Consider the following 20,660-nt stretch of genomic DNA (forward strand, 5'->3'; position numbering starts at 1 on the left):
CTCTGGAGAAGGAACACGTGGTGTCTCCCAACACCCTCGGGTTGTTCAGGGAGAGGAAGGCACCACAGGCAGTTGAGTGTTTTATTTCCCCCTCCAACTCTGTTTTGATTCAATCCCTGCACTCTCCGTCACTTTTTTGATCACACAGTATTGCCTTTTGATGAAAAGGGCATTGCTTGTTACTGGGCACTCTGGTGTTTCTTTTCTTCCTGGTGGTGGGAAATGAATAAAGATGTGTACACCAGTTGTCTTTCACTGTGTCTCACAGCTTTACACACTCCAGGCAGTAGTATGGGGTGGGAAGAAATTAAAAAGAAAAAAAACAATAAAGCTGGTTTATCTTCACTTCAGCAGTTGAAAGCTGAGACTATTCTGAAACCTGTGTCTCTCCTGTGACATAAGATATTGGTCATGCTTATCTATGTTAAAGAATCTAACTGATATTTATGCAGCTCATTATTGTGAACAATTGTTACTTTCCTCAGACAGATAAATAGCTGGGGCAGGGTTGTGCAATCCTCTGTTGTCGAGTGCCTTGCCTCAAGTGATCTGTGTTAAGATGGAATTGAGATCTTTATACCCTCAGGTCACATGCTATGATGCCACAATAGTATCATCAGCATGCTTCTTATGACCTTGCTCAGTTCTGATTTATAACCACAATTTAATATGAAAACACCAAAAGCATCACCAACAATTAAAATGTTAATCATTTTATATTTGAACAGGTTTAAAGTTTCCATTGTTCCCAGTGACCTGTTGCTTGAATTCATTGAGGTCCCTAAATTGATTTTGGACTTTCTGGAAGAATCGTCGGTATGGCTTCATACTCAAGCTTGCCATTTTCCAACACCTTCAGCGATGCCCCATTCCTGGTCTGATCCCTGACAAGCTGCAAGAATCCCTCTGCAATGTGTGTAGGCCTGTAAAAGTCAGATGGTGATCATGAGCAAACATCCTGTTTGTTTAAAATATCCTGCCATCGGAACACAATCCCTTCCAGTGTGTTAAGGCAGCACATGACTAGGACATCTACCCAATCCTGGAGGATCTAACTCGCAGGGTTGATGAAGGAGAAACAGCCAACATCATTGATTTCCAGTCGACATTCCCAGTTGGTTTGCATATCTCATCATTCTGCAGACTCATCAAATCAAACATGCAAATTCTCAGGTTAATGCTGAAGATTCAGAAATCAATCTGTGATATTTTGCGGATACCACACCAATCATTTCTGTCAGATATTCCTCTACAAATGCTCCATGTAGACATGCTGAACACATTTTCACCCTATGAATTCCCACCCCGCTTCCTGATTATGTTCAAACTCACTTCAGAACTCCAAGGTTGGCTATCATCAGCTCAAGTTTCTCCTTGTGGTCAGGAGTCTTCACTGCTTTCAGATCTGTCAGAAGCTTAGTGTCGACGAAAACAGGACACAGCGCTTGTAATCGAACCCCATGCTTCTCAAGGCAGGTCAGCTGAAAGCAGAAACCTTGTAATGTCTCACACTCTTTGAGTTTTATAGAACTTTACAACTTCCTGACAGGAAGCTCTCAGATGTTAGTTTATGTGGAGTTTTGTGATGAGGGCCCATCCTGACTGCAGCAGACTGGGGGAAATCAGGAATCCAGTCCAAGTTCCTGGAAAGTGTTTGTGCTTTGTGTGAGGCTCACCTGAGAGGCAGCACAATTCAAACACATGTAACAATTAGGGTCATCAACACATTCAATCTGATTAGACTTGTCTCTCAAACCCATACCCTGGGTTCATCTTTAGTTGGGTGATATTAAACGCTTGGAGCAAGTCGACTTGCACATAGCCCCACAGCCTTTTACCAATAATCAATTTGTGGTGTGTCACCTGCCCTATGTATAATGATCTAACTGCCAGTGGAGAAAGTGTGGAATGGAGATGTTGGCGATCCGAGTGAAGAGTGTAATACAGGAAAGCACAGCCGGTCAGGCAGCATCCGAGGAGCAGAAGAATTGAAGTTTCGGGCTTAAGCCCTTCATCATCCCATTCACCTGATCTGCTGTGCTTTTCCAGCACTACACTCTTGATCTAACTGCCAGTGTCGATGAATGAGAACCAAGCAATATACTTGGATTTCACTGTCAAGGTATCATAAGAGTTCATGGGATTATGGGAAATATATTAACATGCATAAACATTTAGGAGGGAAAACCTTCATTTTTGAGTTGACAGACTGTGTCATTTGGACTGCCACAATGATCAGGGCTGGGGCCTCAGCTATTTGCACTCTATGTTAATGAATTTGGCAAAGTTACAAGATTATTATATCTACATTTGCTAGCCTTTCAAAGCTAGTCAAAAATGGCAGCTGTGAGGAGGTCAAAAAGCGGTTGTAATAAAGCTTAAGCAGTTTAAATAAAATTGTGTAACAAAGTGATGGATGAATTGTCATTTTATAAGTATGCACTTGTTCACTTTCTTCAATTTTGTAGTCAAGCAGAATATTTTAAAAGGTAAGAAATTTGTAAAGGTTGATGTTTGGAGAGATTGGTGTGTACACATAAAAGGAAAACAATGTTTGCATGTGGGTCCAGCAAACATAAGCTCTCGTGATGGGCTTATGCCCAAAACATTGATTCTCCTGCTCCTCGGATGATGCCTGGCCTGCTGTGCTTTCCAAGCACCAAGCTCTCCTCCAGCAAACAACCAGGAAGGCAAACAACATGTTGACCTTGATTGCAAGGAGGTTAGATGACAGAAATGAGGAAATCATTGGTGGAAGCATCGCTCATATCCACATTGTGTTTGACTAGAGGACCCTGTATCAGGGAGTTGGGGCTGTAGTTTTGAAAACCACTATGCACACTTTACTTCCAACTTCCAACCAACCCCCACCCCACAAGCTGCATCTCATCGACACTCACCTCTATCTCGGGATCCATCCTCCTCCACACCCACATGGTGTATTGACAATACCCACCATTCCATTAATGGAGAGGAAGGCCTAAAGCTGTTCAGAGGAGTGCCTGAAAACCAGGAATTTGTGTTGGGGCCTCCAAGAGAGAAGCAATGCCATGGTCATAATGGTAATCCTCGTGATAGGTGAGGTTCCTGTATGACATTCTCCTATCTTTGGAAGAATGAGAGGTGGTCTAACTGATCTTTGCAAATTTCTGACAGGGCTTGTCAGAGTAGACATCGAGTCAGACGTTGCACAAAACACCAGGTTATCCACCAGATTTATGCGAAATCAGATAAGGTTTTGGCGCACAGCTCATTGGTCAGGTGCTGTGGAGCAGTGCTCCAAAAGCTTGTGATTTCAAACCAACCTGTAGGACTATAACCTAGTGTTGTGTGACTTCTGACTTTGCCTAAACCAGTTCAATATTGGTATATCTACATCAAGAGTAGATATCGAGATTGTTTCACCTGTCTTAGGAATCTATAACACAGTGAGCATGAGGGTCAATCATTTTGGCCTGAAATGAGGAGAATTGAGGAAATCCTATCAAAGGTTAGTGAATCTTTGGAGCTCTCCATCCCTGAAGATGACAGTTCCATTGTTGAATACATTTCAGTCTGAGATCGGTCTTTGGTCCCTCAGAAACACTGGGTATGAGGATAAGGCAGGAAAGTGGTGTTGTAGCCCAAAACCATTCATGATTGTTCTGGTTTAGACACAAACTTAATTCAACAAAATCTACTATTTCATAAGTACCAGCAGTGCCACTTGGGAGCAGCTGCTGGGATTGCAGAATAAACAAAGCCATGGAGTTTGATACAAGCTCAGTCCATGGACCAGCAGATCCATTCTTGCAGATCCCAATTTGGTGCGTTGACACAGACTTGCATGGGCAGCACAATTGCTTTTGTAACCTCCGTGCCAATGTATGGCATTCTCTACCCCATCCACTATGTGAAACTGTGGATCCTCAGTTACTGATGACATTCAAGGTCAACATTGACAGAGTTTGGGGCACGAGGGTAATCAAGAGGTAGGGTGAGAAAATTAAGTCAAGGTGCTAACTGAGCTCTCTTCCTACTGAGGAGCAGGGCAAGCTTGAGGGACCATGTGGCCTGTCACTTGCTCTACAGCTGCTGCTTGTTCTGAGATTCTGACAAGGTATTAGTGCGTTATTTATGGAGAAAACGTTTACTCTTTGCATTATAGAATAGCACTCACAGACAATGATGAAGTGAATCCTACTACTCCATACTTTGAGGCTGCGTAAACTGCTCCACGGAAGAAAGGAATCAGACCTGTTCACCATGAAATAGCAGAGAATTAGCTTCAAACACTCTATCAAACAGAAACATGTGAATATTTGGAAACGCTTTGGCATTGAAACAGGTCACCTAATTCATGTCAACATTTATTCCTTTCATGAAGAAAGAGTCCTGATTACATTTGCCAGTATTTATTGAATTTAAAAAGTAAAGGAAAGCTAAGTAAGAAACTGTCAGTCATAAATAGCTTTTCTGAAAACAAAAAATGCTGGACATCATAGGAAGAGGCAGTAGGCATGGCGAGAGATCAGGCTAAGAATTAAGATTGCAAATCATTGACGACTGTTACTTTCCAATAAGGACAAAACATTCAGGTGTGGTCATGTACAAAGTAAATTCAAAGTAAGGCATATACTTCACACAGATCTCTTTATGAAGCAGCCCATTCATCCTTCATATTTAGCAAGACTTTAAAAAATACTTCTCCAAGAGATTCCTGTGGTCAGGAGGTGTGGTGAAGACCGTGAGAGGAATTTCACCCACGCAGCGTGCGTTATTTGTTTATGTCTTTTATAAATTAATTGCACTTTTTAGAGCTGTAAGTATCTCTGTTATATCTTTGTCTATGTATATCCTGCTGTCTCCCAGAGACGTGCAATAACTGTGGTGGGCCTCTGATCAGACTTGTCCTGGAAAGTGAGGCGAGTGTAGATTCAGTATATTTTCGACAGTACAGACCCGATGGGGCAAAGAGCCTCTCCTGTTCGATGTGATTCTATGGACGATTAAACTGTTGCCACCAAATCCAATGAGGAACAAAGGAAAAACCTAAAGTGAGTTGAATGTAATCATCTTGAGATTGTGAGAGAATGGCTTGACGTGAATGACACTTGAAGGGGAGTTACAGAAGGTGAATGATGTTGTGAGTTGAATCAGATGACCGGCAGCTTGTGAGGAAGTTAAATGTCTTTTCCTTTGCTGTACATTTTGTGAAAAATCAGCTTTGCCCTTAATTGCATTTTGTCCAATGTGGATGCTTTCCAAAATCCTCAGGCAACACTTAGAATGTTCATTGGTGTAGTATTGTTACTTTGCTGACTTACCTGCAATGGAGGCGATATTAACAATCACTCCTCCTTTCCCTCCAGTCTCTTTACTCATGTGCTGTATTCCCAGAAAGGTTCCTTTAATTACACTGACCTACAATACAAGCATCATAGGAATCATCAGGGAGCAGGCCACTCAGTTAATGTGAAAATACTGACATGTACAGACAGTTGGAAAATGCAGAGAGATGCATATGGATAGCAAGCTACATTCAAATTCACCCAGCAAGAGTATATTCAAGCATCAGCAGAACACAGAAAAATTCAGGTGCTAGTAGAATGATAAACAGTAAAATACTGTGCAAATATGCAGGATTATTTGTGGAATGGGAAGTCTATTAAACAGGATGGACAAACTCGGGGTTGGTGACCTGGTTACTGGAAAAAATGATTGATCCATGAATGAGGAGGATGTTTAGTGGAATGAGCAAATTGGTTACTGTGATGTGAAGATTGGACAGTGGGTGGATCAACAGTTCATAAAATGAAATAGATCAATCAGTGACTTGGTTAATGGAATGGATTTATAGTCCAGATCACATCAATGTGGTTAATTTTGAGCAAATCTGTTTATGAAGAAATATAATGAGCAAAGTGTACTGGGTTTTCCAGCACCACACTTTTTGACTCTTATCTGCAGTATCTGCAGTCCTCATTTTCTCCGAGTTGATTATGTTAAATTGGCTGTGTTCGTAGTCCACTGATATCAACAGGAAATTGATTAGCAGACAGCTGACAGAGAGCAGGAATAAGGTTCACACAGTCTGGTGTGCACGATGTGATTGGTGATGGTGTTTTGCAGCAATTGGTCTCAAGCTTCAGCTATTCATCGCACTTGCCAATGAATTGGTTTTGAATTCATTCCTGGATGGAGTGGTCTTCACCCAGGAGAAAGTGAGGACTGCAGATGCTGGAGGTCAGAGCTGAAAATGTGTTGCTGGAAAAGTGCAGCAGGTCAGGCAGCATCCAAGGAGCAGGAGAATAGACATTTTGGGCATGAACCCTTCTACAGGAATGAGGAAAGTGTGCCAAGCAGGCAGAGTAAAAGGTAGGGAGGAGGGACTTAGGGGAAGGGGCGTTGGAAATGTGATAGGTGGAAGGAGGTTAAGGTGAGGGTGATAGGCCAGAGTGGGGTTGGGGGTGGAGAGGTCAGGAAGAAGATTGCAGGTTAGGAAGGTGGTGCTGAGTTTGAGGGTTGTGACTGAGACAAGGTGGGAGGAGGCAAAATGAGGAAACTGGAGAAATCTGAGTTCATTCCTTGTGGTTGAAGGGTTCCTAGGTGGAAGATGAGGCGCTCTTCCTCCAGCTGTCGTGTTGCTATGGTCTGACGATGGAGGAGTCCAAGGACCTGCATGTCCTTGGTGGAGTGGGAGGGGGAGTTGAGCCACGGGGTGGTTGTGTTGGTTGGTCCGGATGTCCCAGAGGTGTTCTCTGAAACGTTCCACAAGTAGGCGGCCTGTCTCTCCAAATTAGAGGAGGCCACATTGGGTGCAGCGGATGCAGTAAATGATGTGTGTGGAGGTGCAGGTGAATTTGTGGTGGATATGGAAGGTTCCCTTGGGGCCTTGGAGGGATGTGACGGGGGGAGGTGTGGGCGCAAGTTTTGCTTTTCTTGCGGTTGCAGGGGGCGGTGCCGGGAGTGGGGGTTGGGTTGGTGGGGGGTGTGGGCCTGAAGAGGGAGTCACGGAAGGAGTGGTCTTTTCAGAACGCTGATAGCAGAGGGGAGGGAAATATATCTGGTGGTGGGATCCGTTTGGAGGTGGCGGAAATGACGAAGGATGATACGGTGTATATGGAGGTTGGTGGGGTGGTAGGTGAGGACCAGTGGGGTTCTGTCCTGGTGTCCTGGACTCCTCCATCACCAGACCATAGCAACACGACTGCTGGAGGAAGAGCGCCTCATCTTCTCCCTACAAACCCTTCAACGACAAGGAATGAACTCAGATTTCACCAGTTTCCTCATTTCCCCTCCCCCCACCTTGTCTCAGCCCCAACCCTCGAACTCAGCATCACTTTCCTAACCTGCAATCTTCTACCTGCCTTGCATTTGGATGTTGTGAATGTTACTTGCCACATATCAGACCAAGTCTGGATGTTGTTCAAGCCTTGCTGTATATGGATACTGAATTTTCCACCATACTAAACTGAAAGGGAATGAATTGTCCACTATTTTTTTTAGGTACAGTTTTGATGCAGCAGCATACGAAGGAGATTGTAATGATCAAAAGTAGATTGTTCAGGAATGTGCCAGGAAGTTGTAATAACTGAACCATAACTATCCGTTAACAGACCACAGCCCTCCAACACCTTCATGGGTAATTCCCTGTTCCACTGGCACAACAGATGACTTCACAGAACCCAAGCCTACACTTCAGAATTTCTTCACGTTGTGGGAAATGTCACAAGAACATAAAACTACAAGCAGATATATGCCATCAGCTGAAAAAATGTCTTCTGCTGTTCTATAAGAACAGTTAAAATCTTCCAAATCAATGGAAATAGCACAATCTGCAACATCTATTCCAATCCACTGCTGTCGTGACCTGGAAATATATCACTGTTTCTTCAGTGTCGCTGGGTCTCAATCCTGGAATTCCTGCTCTAATGGCATTGTGGATGGACCTAAAGATCATCAACTGCACAATGTAATAAGGAGCCCTCCACCACCTTCTCAAATATCCATAGGCGCCTTCACCTACATCTCATGAGTAAATTAAAAAATTGTCATGATGTGAGCTCAACAAAATCAAGGGAAATTATTGCTGGTTATCGGTTTCCGTCCTTTTTTACATATTTCTCTCGCTCATCCCATTCTCTCAACACTCTCAGATGACAGCACATCCATGATAAAGATAACTTGATCTGAGATAAAGAAAGATTCCGAACATTCTGGGTAAGGACTTCCATGTACATCATTGGTTAGTGGTAGCTAGAATCTTGGGGTTTCACAAGAGTGTCTCCATCATTGGCAAGAGATTGTGTTGTGACACCATCGTTGTCAGATAGAGATACTTCTGGTAGTGAGGGACTGAAGATGTAACCTAATTATCCTCAGCCTCAGCAACCTGCCAGAGGAGTGCAGACTATTGCATTCTATTGAATCAAGGATGTCATTGGAACCATCCATTGCTGACTACTACATTGATTTATGGAATGAGGCCTTAAAAACATCGTCTCCAATCTCAACCACATCCCAGTTTCAAGAAGTGTTAATTAATGTGCTCACATAAATCACAATTAATAAACAATGTACAATTAACACAAACCAGGTTTATACTGAGGCAGTTCTCCCAGTGTTGCTCATCAAAGATCCCTGCATTGTTGCATACTATATCCAATTTCTGAAATTTTTCAAGAGTTTTGGTGAAACAATCTGCAAAAGACAGTAAATGGAGTTGATTATCAAAGTTTGCAATGTCTGTGACCAAGCATACCAACACCAACACTCATTCAGTCACTGAGTCACAGATAGCTGCAGCAGAGAAACAAGCCCTTCAGTGCACCATATCTGTGCTGACCAACAAACGCCAAACTATGTTAATCCCATTGGCCTGCACTTGGTCCATAACTTGCTTTGCTCTAGCATTTCAAGTACTCATTCAGATGCTTCTTCTATAATTCAAGAGCACCTGACTCCATCATCCTCTCAACCAGTGCATTCCATATTTCCACCAGCCTCTGAGAGGAAATTTCATTCCTCAGGTCTTCTGGAAAACACTTACTCCTCACTTTATGCTTTCGACGTTTGGTCTGAGATACATCTGTGATGGGGAGGAAGATTTCATGGCCTCCCTGTCGTTGCCACCAAAGGTTTGTATACCTAATTCAGATCACCCCCCAAACTTCTCTGCTGCAGGGAAAATAATCCCTTCCAATATGATCTCTCCCTATAATGAGGCTTTCTATACCATTTGTCAGATGTTTCATTATCGAGGATGATCTATTCATGCAAACAATTGGTGAATTTTTCCATCTTTGCCTCGGGAAATGTGGTTGACCAAAGACGAGACAGAACTTTTTCACTGAACCCTCTTGATGCTGAATCAAAATGTTTGGAGATTGGCAGTGCATGGAATGGGAAGAATGCTCCCAGCATGCTTCCTGTTGCCCACAATCAGCAATCATCAAAATCCTGAAATAAAACCTGTAGGTTTACAAAAATCACCTCCTCTCCTCCATGCATACACCTGGAATATGGTAATTGTGTGCAACATCAAACCATTGAGGAGCATCTTTGTTTCCTAGCAAGAGGCAACAGGCCTTAATTCTTTGACCAGAACTGGATAGACTCTGAGAACCATTATCAGGAGAACTGAGACACTAAAGTAGAACATGTACTCACTACTCGGACACTAAACCAGGACCATCTGAACCAAAACCTACACAAGAAGCATGTTCTTAGACGATAAGGGTCTTAAGAAGGATCACTTGGACTGAGATCCTCGACCAGGAACACTGAGACCCTCAAACCGAGGAAAATGAAAAAGCTGAGCAGTATCAATTGGTGTCTGAGCACAGACTGAGTATTGAATTCTGGAATCTGTGCTCCCAATGAAGCATCCCATTTCTATATAGATATTTGCTCCCTGTTCTGAGGGCACAGTTTTTAATTGTAAATGCATTCTTGTGCTCCTTTTCAGCACATGGAAGGTTATCCTCAATGCTGTACTGATTATATTTAATCATATTGCAGTGTATAAGCTTACTAATGCCAACAATGTAACTCCCATTCACACTCACTCCAGCTGATTATTACACCCACTGGTAGCAGCCAAGTGTCTGTTAAGAAACCAGTCAGTCAGATTGAACAAGTCAGTGGCAGGTTGATAAAATTAGTGTTTGAATTGATACCTTTCAGCTGATTCTCAGATGTTACATCACATGGAAGGAACAAAATATTCTCAGCTCCATAGGTCTGTCCAAAGGCAGCTTTGGTAGCTTCCCCTCTGGATGCATTGATATCCAACAGACTCACCTAAAGGAAGAAAACATGATTGAGTCCGCAAGTAAACATGTGGGTTGGTCAATGTGTCTGAGGAGAGCTTGGGTCAGTCAACAGCTCATTTCAGACTCTCTTTCCAACTCTGACCAGACAATTGGAAACTACACACTCAAACTATTCTGATATTTTCTGAATGCACCCCTGATGGACGATCCTTCAGCACTGATTTGTTGCAGCATTCCTCAGAGGACATAGTGCAGAGATTTTTCCTTACTGTGGCATGAGCTGCTGGATTAGAATGAGTAAAGAGGTCAGTTGACCAAAAGCTTCTTCAAAAGCAACAGTGGAAGAAGAAGGTGTGTAGATGTAACATCATTGTGTTATTAACCCAGGGGAGCAGTGTAATTCTCAAGGGATACGGGTTCAAATGGCACCTCGTGAGCTGGTGGTGTTTTAAAGTTAGGAGGTGACCTGTTGGAGGTGTAATAGCTTATGAGAGGCATGGACTGGATGGATATCAAGTATCTGTTCCTCTAAGGTGAAGGGTCAGTAATAAGGGGCATTCTGTTAAAATGAAATGCAGAAGATTGAGAGGAGATTTGAGGAAGGTTTTTGCTTTGACCGAGAGCATGGTGGAGATCCAGGCTGCATGCGCTGGAGGTTGGTTGATACGCGGAATCTCGCAACTTTTAATAAGTACTTGAATGAGGTCTTGAAATGGGAAAATATTCAAGGCTGTGGGCCAAGTGCTGGCGAGTGGGGTAACTGTAGGTTTAATGTAGTTTTTATCAGAGGAGTCCTGATGAGTCTAAGGGCCTCTTCTGTTCAGTGAGAATCTATGATTCTGTCATAAGTAAGCAAGTGTGTAATGTATAAGTGGTATTTGGGGAAGGGTGTGTGTAATATACAGATTAAGAAGTAGGATGGCAGCAAGGTAAATAGGTCAGGAGTTGTGCCAGAGGATTAGTTGACTACTGGGGGGCTAATCAGGTCATGTTAGGAGTCGGTGACAGGCTAGTTGTTGGATGTGAAGGGGAAGCTTGGTTGGGTGGTCAATGTGAAGGAGTGGGGTTCAGTTGTATTGTTCTTCAGGAGTTGTAAGACTTTACTGTCAGATATTTTTAGTGTAATTATCTATACATGTAATGTGACACAACCAAATTTTGCGGCATGAAATCCAAGCTTTTTGTGGAGATGTGGGTGTCGCTGGCTAGGCCACCATAGCCTGGTCCTATTTGCCCTTGAGGAGGTGGTGATGAGCAGCTTTCTTGAACCACTAGTGTGCACCGTCTGTGGTTTAAACCACAATGCCATTAGGGAGGGAGCTGCAGGGTTTTGATCCAAAGGCGGAACAGTGATATCTTTCCAAGTCAGCATGTGAGTGGCTCGGTGGGAAGCTTTCACGTTTAGTGTTCCCATATATCTGCTGCCCTTATCCTTTGAGATAGAAGTCATCAAAGATTTGGAAGGTGCTGTTCAAGGATGCTTGGTGAACTGCTGCAGTGCATTTTATTTTTAGCACACACTGCTGCTTCTGAGCGTCAGTCGTGGAAGGAGTCAATGCTTGTGGTTGTAACGCCAATCAAGTGGGCTGTTTTGTCCTGGAAAGTGTCAAGCTTCTTGGGTGTTGCTGGAGCTACTCCCATCCAGGCCAGTTGGGAGTATTCCATCACACTCCTGACTTGTGCCTTGTAGATAATGGTCATGCTTTGGGGATTCAAGGGGTGAGTTACTCATCACTGTATTTTTACCTTCTGATCTGCTCTTGTTGCCATTGTGTTTATGCCTCTGGTCCAGTTGAGTTTCTGGCCAATGTTAATCCTAAAGATTGTGGGGGATTCAATGATAGTGACACCACAGAAATCAAGGGATGGTAGTTAGATTGTATGTTATCAGTGATGGCCTGCATTCATGTGAAGAGATTATCACTGCCCAAGCCAGGATTTATTGCCCATCCCTAATTGTCCAAAGGGTAGATAAGCATCAATCACAGTTCTGTGGATCTAAAGTCAAATGTAGGACAGACCAGGTAAGGATGGTAGTTGCCTTCCCTAAAGGACATTATTGACTCAGGTGGGCTTTTCCGACAATCGAGAATGGATTCATGATCATCATTAGATTCTTAATTTCAGATATATGTTGAATTCAAACTCTACCAACTACTGTGGCGTGTTTTGAACCTGGGTCCCCAGAATATTATGTGGATTTCTGGATGAGCAGTCCAGCGATTACACCACGAGGCCATTGCCTCCCCATAATGGTCATAATCTCGCATTTTTGTGGCACCAACGTTACTGGCCCTTTGTTAATCCAAGCCTGGATCTCATCCAGCTTTGTTTGACTTTGAACATGGACTGCGTTAGTATTTGAGGAGTCTCGATTGATGCTGAACATTGTGCAATCATGAATGAATTGATGTAATCTCACGTTACTTTATGGTAAGAAAGAGTAAAATTAAGTGAAAAAGTTTTCTCCTGATACCATGATCCCGCACCATTTTTTACTGTTTCTCGAATAAGAAAAATTGAAAGCGATTTGTCAAATAGAGTTCATCAGTCCTGAGCCAGCTCACCTTCGGAGAACATGTCCATTTCTGAACGTATGCCCCCAAACAGTAGTCTGGATGTTGGAGGTAAGTTGAATCAGGAGCTGAAATTGGCTTGTCGCAAAGATGTTACTACAGTTGTTATGGGGGATTTTAACATGCAGGTAGACTGGGAAAATCAGGATGGTATCGGGCCTCAAGAAAGAGACTTTGTGGAGTGCCTCAGAGATGGATTTTTAGAGCAGCTGGTGCTGGAGCCGACCAGGGATAATGCGATTCTGGATCTGGTATTGTGTAACGAACCTGAATTGGTCAGTGACCTCGAAGTGAAGGAGCCATTGGGAAGTAGTGACCATAATACAATAAGCTTCAATCTGCAATTTGAGAGGGAGTGGGTACAATCTGAAGTGACAATATTTCAGTTGAATAAAGGGAAATATGGAGCTATGAGGGAGCAACTGGCCAAAATTCAATGGTTCAATACCTTAACAGGGAAGACCGTGGAGGAACAATGGCGGATATTTCTGTGTATAATGCAGAAGATGCAGGATCAGTTCATTCCTAAAAGGAAGAAAGATCCCAGGAGGAGACATGGGTGGCCGTGGCTGACAAGGGAAGTAAAGAAACATATAAGGTTAAAAGAGAAAAAGTATAACTAAGCGAAGATAAGCGGGAAAACGGAGGACTGGGAAGCTTTTAAAGAACAACAGAGGATTAGGAAGAAGGAAATACGCAGAGAAAAAATGAGGTACGAAGGTAAACTGGCCAAGAATATAAAGGAGGATAGTAAAAGCTTTTTTAGGTATGTCCAAGGCAAAAAAATGGTTAGGACAAAAATTGGGCCCTTGAAGACAGAAGCAGGGGAATATATTACTGGGAACGAAGAAATGGCAGAGGAATTAAATGGGTACTTCAGATCTGTGTTCACTGGGAAGACACAAGCAATCTCCCTGAGGTAACAGTGGCTGAAGGACCTGAACTTAAGGGAATTTCTATTTGCCAGGATTTGGTGTTGGAGACACTGTTAGGTCTGAAGGTTGATAAGTCTCCGGGACCTGATGGCCTGCATCCCAGGGTACTGAAGGAGGTGACTCGGGAAATCGTGGATGCGCTGGTGATTATTTTCCAGAGTTCAATAGAATCGGGGTTGGTTCCTGAGGATTGGAGGGCGGCTAATATTGTGCCACTTTTTAAGAAGGGTGGGCGGGAGAAAGCAGTAAATTATAGACCAGTTAGTCTGACCTCAGTGGTGGGAAAGATGCTGGAGTCTATTATAAAGGATGAAATTACGGCACATCTGGATAATAGTAACAGGATAGGACAGAGTCAGCATGGATTTATGAAGGGGAAATCATGCTTGACTAATCTTCTTGAATTTTTTGAGGATGTAACTCGGAAGATGGACGAGGGAGATCCAGTGGATGTAGTGTACCTGGACTTTCAGAAAGCTTTTGATAAAGTCCCACACAAGAGGTTAGTGAGTAAAATTAGGGCACACGGGATTGGAGGCAAAGTACTAGATTGGATAGAGAATTGGTTGGCTAATAGGAAACAAAGGGTAGTGATTAACGGCTCCATTTCGAAATGGCAGGCAGTGACCAGTGGGTACTGCAGGGATCCGTGCTGGGACCGCAGCTTTTTACAATATATGTAAATGATATAGAAGATGGTATCAGCAATAACATTAGCAAATTTGCTGATGACACAAAGCTAGGTGGTAGGGTGAAATGTGATGAGGATGTTAGGGGATTACAGGGTGACCTGGACAAGTTAGGTGAGTGGGCAGATGCATGGCAGATGCAGTTTAATGTGGATAAATGTCTGGTTATCCACTTTGGTGGCAAGAACAGGAAGGCAGATTACTACCTCAATGGTATCAAATTAGGTAAAGGGGCTGTTCAGAGAGATCTGGGTGTTCTTGTCCACCAGTCAATGAAGGCAAGCATGCAGGTACAGCAGGTCGTGAAGAAGGCTAATAGCATGCTGGCCTTCATAACAAGAGGGATTGAGTATAGAAGCAAAGAGGTGCTTCTGCAGCTGTACAGGGCCCTGGTGAGACCACACCTGGAGTACTGTGTACAGTTCTGGTCTCCAAATTTGAGGAAAGACATTCTGGCTATTGAGGGAGTGCAGCGTAGGTTCACGAGGTCAATTCCTGGAATGGCAGGATTGCCTTACACGGAAAGACTGAAGCGACTGGGCTTGTATACCATTGAGTTTAGAAGACTGAGAGGGGATCTGATTGAAACGTATAGGATTATGAAAGGACTGGACACTCTGGCAGGAGGGAACATATTTCCGTTGATGGGGGAGTGCCGAACCAGAGGACACAACTTAAAAATACGGGGTAGACCATTTAGGACAGAGATGAGGAGAAACTACTTCACCCAGAGAGTGGTGGCTGTGTGGAATGCTCTGCCCCAAAGGGCAGTGGAGGCCCAGTCTCTGGATTCTTTTAAGAAAGAATTGGATAGAGCTCTTAAAGATATTGGAGTCAAGGGGTATGGAGATAAGGCTGGAACAGGATACTGATTAGGAATGATCAGCCATGATCATATTGAATGGCGGTGCAGGCTCGAAGGGCAGAATGGCCTACTCCTGCATCTATTGTCTATTGTCTATTGTTTATTGTCTAGGGGAGGTCATTGGTCATTATGAAGCAGCTGAGATGTTTAGTCCAGAACATCTCCAACATGTTCAATAAGGATCCTGTCGTGATGCAGTGATTGTATTTACAGCCATGAACTGAGAAACCTGGGCTCAAGTTGCATCGATGTTAGAGGGGTGTAATAACGACTCTCAACAGTTCAAATGGGAAAAATGGATGCAAGATATTCAGTCATGTATTCTGTATGATTGGTTGATGACATTAAATCAATGATGTGTTGGTGCTGGTGTTGAACTGATGTGGATAAAGTCAGAAGTCACACAATACCAGGTTAGTTCACCTGACGAAGGAGCACTGCTCTGAAAGTGTGTGATTTCGAATAATCGTTTTGGACTATAACCTGGTGTTGTGTGACATCTGATTAAACCTATGAGCGAGATTTATTTCTCTTGACATTGCAGTTATTTATTCTTCTTAAAGCAAAGCAATTTTATATAGAGTGGAAGAAAACAATGCTGAATGTGTGATGATGCTGAGCGACAGCAGTGAACAACAAACCAACCAAGTTATCAATAAAAAGGAAGCAAGACAAGAACATACCTCTCCATGGGACCATATAATCACCAGTTTGCAACAAGTTGTCAAAGCTCCAAGACATCATGTCAAAGTTGAATAATTAATTTTGTTAACAGTTATGTTAAATGAATGTATGTTCACTGAATTGACTTCAGTTGCTTCCGTACAATTATCTGTTTGTGATTGGTTTTCTTTGCAGACGATGTATCATAAAGGAACATACCTTTAAAGGATGTGCATATGATGTCAGCATTGTATCTGCATGTGGCCTGTACTTATAAAGTTTTCAGGATCCATCTTGCAGAGCTCTGTCCTCTTACAGCATAACAAGCTGAGAAAAGCATGAGATCAGAATCCATCTGACTGACATGGCTTAGGGCCAGCCACACTAATCATTCACTGAAGCTTCCAACATTTTTTGGGACAACAAACAGCTTCTGACTATTACAGCTCAAATTAACTAGAAAGCCTGTTGTATGAGAACTGGCCATTCCCATTCAAGCTGCTTCCATTGTTGTAACTTTTCAAAGACACCTAAAGACCTCCTAAGGTGTTCATTTGGGCTCTCACCAGTAACTTAAACTTTACAAACTCTTTTCAGAAAAAACACAGGACAAGAAAACCTTCTTAAAGTGAAAGCGTTGTCTCATGGGATGGCACATTGCAGTGAACATTGGTGAGGCCACGTTTGGAATGCTGTGTTCAGTTCTTGTCTCCCTGCTCAAAGAAAGAAGCTGTTAAACTTGAAAGGAAGCAGAAAAGATTGACAAGTGTGTTGCCAGGTCTGGAAAGTTTGCGTTGGACGGAGAGGCTGAATGGGCTCGTGCTTTTCTCCCTAGAGCACAGGAGGCTGAGGGGCGACCTTTTTAGAGGCTTTTAAAATCATGAGGGGTATGGGTAGAGTGAATATGCAAGATTATTTCCTTCAGGTGGTGTAGTCCAAAGGACCGACTTTCTCATAAAGAGGGTGATGTTTGTATGGAACGACCTGCCAGAGAAGGCGAAGAAAGGAAGTGCAATTAACTCATTTTGAAGACTTTTGGACAGGTTCACAAAGAGGAATTGTTTAGAATGATGTGGTGAAAATCTCGCAAGTGGGAGGAGGTCAAATTGGAACGTCTGTATGGTCGGGAGGGAATGGAGTGAAGGTCAGTTTCTGAGCTGTGTGAGTCTATAACTTTACACCGGTCATTTTTGCCGAGAGGATGTCGGTGTTCTGCAAAGCAGTTACCCAGTCTGCGCTTTGTTTCTCCAGTGTAGAGGAGACCGTATTGTGAGCAGTGAATACTGTAGACTAAATGGAGTGAAGTGCAGGTAAAATGCTGCTTCACCTGGAATTTGTGCCAGGAGCATTAGAAGTGAGGAAGGGGGATGGAGATGGGCAGATGTTACACTTTCTGACATTGCATACTTACTCGCAGGTAATTCATGTAAATTGCTGGAATATCGTTTTCACTGCACTTCAGTTCCAATTTAAAATCTTATTATTCAAACTAGCTTATGTGCACCACTCGCTCCAGATCAATCGTCAGGTTAACACAAACTGCTGCATTTCTGAACACACTGCCTGGGCAATCATCGTCTTTCTTTGCACGGGGAAATTGACAGGAATGATTCAAGCAGAATTGTTACCTTAGCGCCGTTCTTCAGGAGGATTTCAGCAATTGCTTTCCCAATGCCTTGGGCAGCGCCAGTCACCAGCGCAACTTTCCCCTGGAGCTCCATTGTAGCACTGACGGTGGACTTTAGCGATTTGCCCCTGGACTTTATGAAGAGTTTGCAGTTAACTTGTCATGAGTAAATATTTGCGTGATCTGCTCATATTTACCTGCACAAAGAAAGAGGACAAACTCCAATGTCTAATCAGTTTCCTCCCCATTCCTTCATGGTTTTGCACCACTCTGATAATCTGTCACCCTCTCACTTTCTCGCACCCTCACATTTCTAGTTCATGGCCAGCATCCACATTATGGATTGGAATAGGTCCTCAGCCTTTAAAACAAGCAGCGTTTGACTGGGGAAAGGGCTGTCATATCTGAGTTCACTCTGCCTGTCCCCCCTACCCAGCACACAGGCAGGGAGCTGTCATAACAGGACCCAACCCCTTCACTTTGAAGAACTACGAAATGTGGATTTGTGAAAAGGATTGTGGGGATCTAGGAGGGCTTGTTTGGGGTGAACATGTTGTCAATTACCATGGCCCATTTCTTCGAGGGGACCTCACCCTTACTGTGGTGACTGCTTTATGCTCAAATGTGTTTGCAAAAAATACCCACTATGCTCTGGGTGCTCACTCCTACGATTACATCCAAATCCTTTATATAAATGAGAATAGGAGTGGAAACAAAACCGATCCTTCAGGCACACCACTGGGGACAGGCCTCTACTCTGAAAGGCATCCCTCCACCAACATTCTCTGTATTCTACCTTTGAGTGATTTCTGTATCAAAATAGATGGTTCTACCTGTATTCCATTAGATCTAGCCATGCCAGCCTATCTCCCATGAGGAAGCCTGTCAAGGTGTTGTTGATGCCTGTGGTATGCGACAAAGGGTTTTCTGCTCGGAGTGGTGCAGGGAAAGCTGTTATTTGTAATTTATATGAATGATTTAATTGAAAATGTGGTTTGTCAGCTTTGTAATTTTACTGATTACATGAAAGTTAATGGAGTTGTAGAAAGCTGTCAAAGGACATAACAGGATATAGATCAGTTGGAAAGTTGAGTAGAGAAATGGCAGATGGAACTTAATCTAGACAAGTTCTGGTGGCCACACAATAGAAAAGATCTGGACAGTGTGGAGTGGGTGAAAAAGAAGCTGACCAGGATAATGACTGGATTGTATTGTATTCGTTCAAAGGTAGGGTTGGACAAAATTTATTTTTTTCAAGTTTGTGGGAGGCTGAGGGCGACTTCATAGATGTATGTAAAATATGTACTCTGTTGTACAATTTACTTTTGAAAACAAGAAATTGTTTTAAAACCAAGAACTGCTGAAAGATCATTGCGTTTGGAAATCCATCAACCTGACATTCATTGTCAGTTCTCTTTGCACAATTGAAGCTTCAGTTGAAGTGCAGTTTGCAGATGAGCTGCAGTTGTTTTGGCTGCATCTGGAGATTCATCCTCTGTGATGACAGGATGGCTTGTAAAGGTGAATTCTGTCCTTTTTTTTGAGAACCGACATTGAAACAGATGTGTGCCAAGCCCATTAAGTAGACAGTGTGTGATGCCTTGGGTTTTTATCAAGGTTGTACCAATAGAAACAGCATGATTGGGTGGAGTCAGGCTCCCATAGAGCCAAGGGTTTTGTTCAGCTTTCAGCTGTTACTTGGGTCATGAAACTGTATGTCTAAGTTATTTCTTTTTTTCTCTCTGTCACAGCAAAAAGCTGGACTTCAGAACTGAGCTGAGAGAACTATGTATGAGATAAACTATTTTGCTGAATTTGCCTTTGCCAAAGGCATGTATATTGGTTGGCACTATATTTCGATTAATTGTTGTTTGTTTGTTAAATAATCTGTTATTCTATTTCATTTTCCAATAGAGTTAATTTATTACAATTCTTCTTTGTCTTGTGTGTATTTTCACTACAGGGTAAGAATAAAGTGGATTTGGCTTAAAACCAAGTAGTGTGACCAATTTAATTTCATGTGGAACCCAGCAACTTACACTTGTCTTTGAATAAGAGAGCCATTGGGGTCTAGGGTACCTCCATGTTATATTTGAAGGGGGTTTGGTCCAATCCATAATACCTCTAATATGTAACTGATTGGTCTGTGGACTAGTAACCATTTAATGATAACATTGGTCTTCTGCTGCTAACAATTATGGGAATTATTCTCAGCTATGTGAGCAGCTTGTGGGTGTGAACAACAGAGAGAGAAGCCATCAGACATTCACCAAGTCAGGAGATCTCTCTGTTCTCTGCCGTAAAAGCCACTTTACACGCATAAAACTGGTTTATATGTTTAAGCCTGGGAGTTTGTGGCGAAGGAACACGTGGTGTCTCCCAACACCCTCGAGTTGTTCAGGGAGAGGAAGGCACCACAGGCAGTTGAGTGTTTTATTTCCCCCTCCAACTCTGTTTTGATTCAATCCCTGCACTCTCCGTCACTTTTTTGATCACACAGTATTGCCTTTTGATGAAAAGGGCATTGCTTGTTACTGGGCACTCTGGTGTTTCTTTTCTTCCTGGTGGTGGGAAATGAATAAAGATGTGTACACCAGTTGTCTTTTCCTGTGTCTCACAGCTTTACACACTCCAGGCAGTAGTATGGAGTGGGAGGAAATTAAAAACAAAAAAATCAATAAAGCTCGTTTAACTTCACTTCAGCAGTTGAAGGCTGAGACTATTCTGAAACCTGTGTCTCTCCTGTAACATAAGATATTGGTCATGGTTATCTATGTTAAAGAATCTAACTGATATTTATGCAGCTCAATATTGTGAACAATTGTTACTTTCCTCAGACAGATAAATAGCTGGGGCAGGGTTGTGCAATCCTCTGTTGTCAAGTGCCATGCCTCAAGTGATCTGTGGTTAGATGGAATTGAGATCTTTATACCCTCAGGTCACATGATATGATGCCACAATAGTATCATCAGCATGCTTCTTATGACCTTGCTCAGTTCTGATTTATAACCACAATTTAATATGAAAACACCAAAAGCATCACCAACAA

At 42.9% G+C, this 20,660-nt stretch overlaps 1 protein-coding gene across 1 annotated transcript; it reads right to left on the reverse strand.

Moving 5' to 3' along the window:
* Positions 1-697: 697 nt before the first annotated feature.
* LOC140491930 (15-hydroxyprostaglandin dehydrogenase [NAD(+)]-like) lies at positions 698-17,744 on the reverse strand. The gene is made up of 7 exons (XM_072590406.1): positions 17,613-17,744; positions 10,161-10,284; positions 8,576-8,682; positions 5,307-5,403; positions 4,160-4,236; positions 1,333-1,481; positions 698-923 (listed from the first exon to the last, which is right to left on the reverse strand). Exons 1-7 carry the CDS (start codon positions 17,703-17,705, stop codon positions 782-784), a joined length of 789 nt encoding a protein of 262 aa, XP_072446507.1. The 5' UTR covers positions 17,706-17,744; the 3' UTR covers positions 698-781.
* Positions 17,745-20,660: the final 2,916 nt, after the last annotated feature.

The sequence above is a fragment of the Chiloscyllium punctatum genome, chromosome 20 (assembly GCF_047496795.1).
Source record: "Chiloscyllium punctatum isolate Juve2018m chromosome 20, sChiPun1.3, whole genome shotgun sequence".
NCBI lineage: Eukaryota > Metazoa > Chordata > Chondrichthyes > Orectolobiformes > Hemiscylliidae > Chiloscyllium > Chiloscyllium punctatum.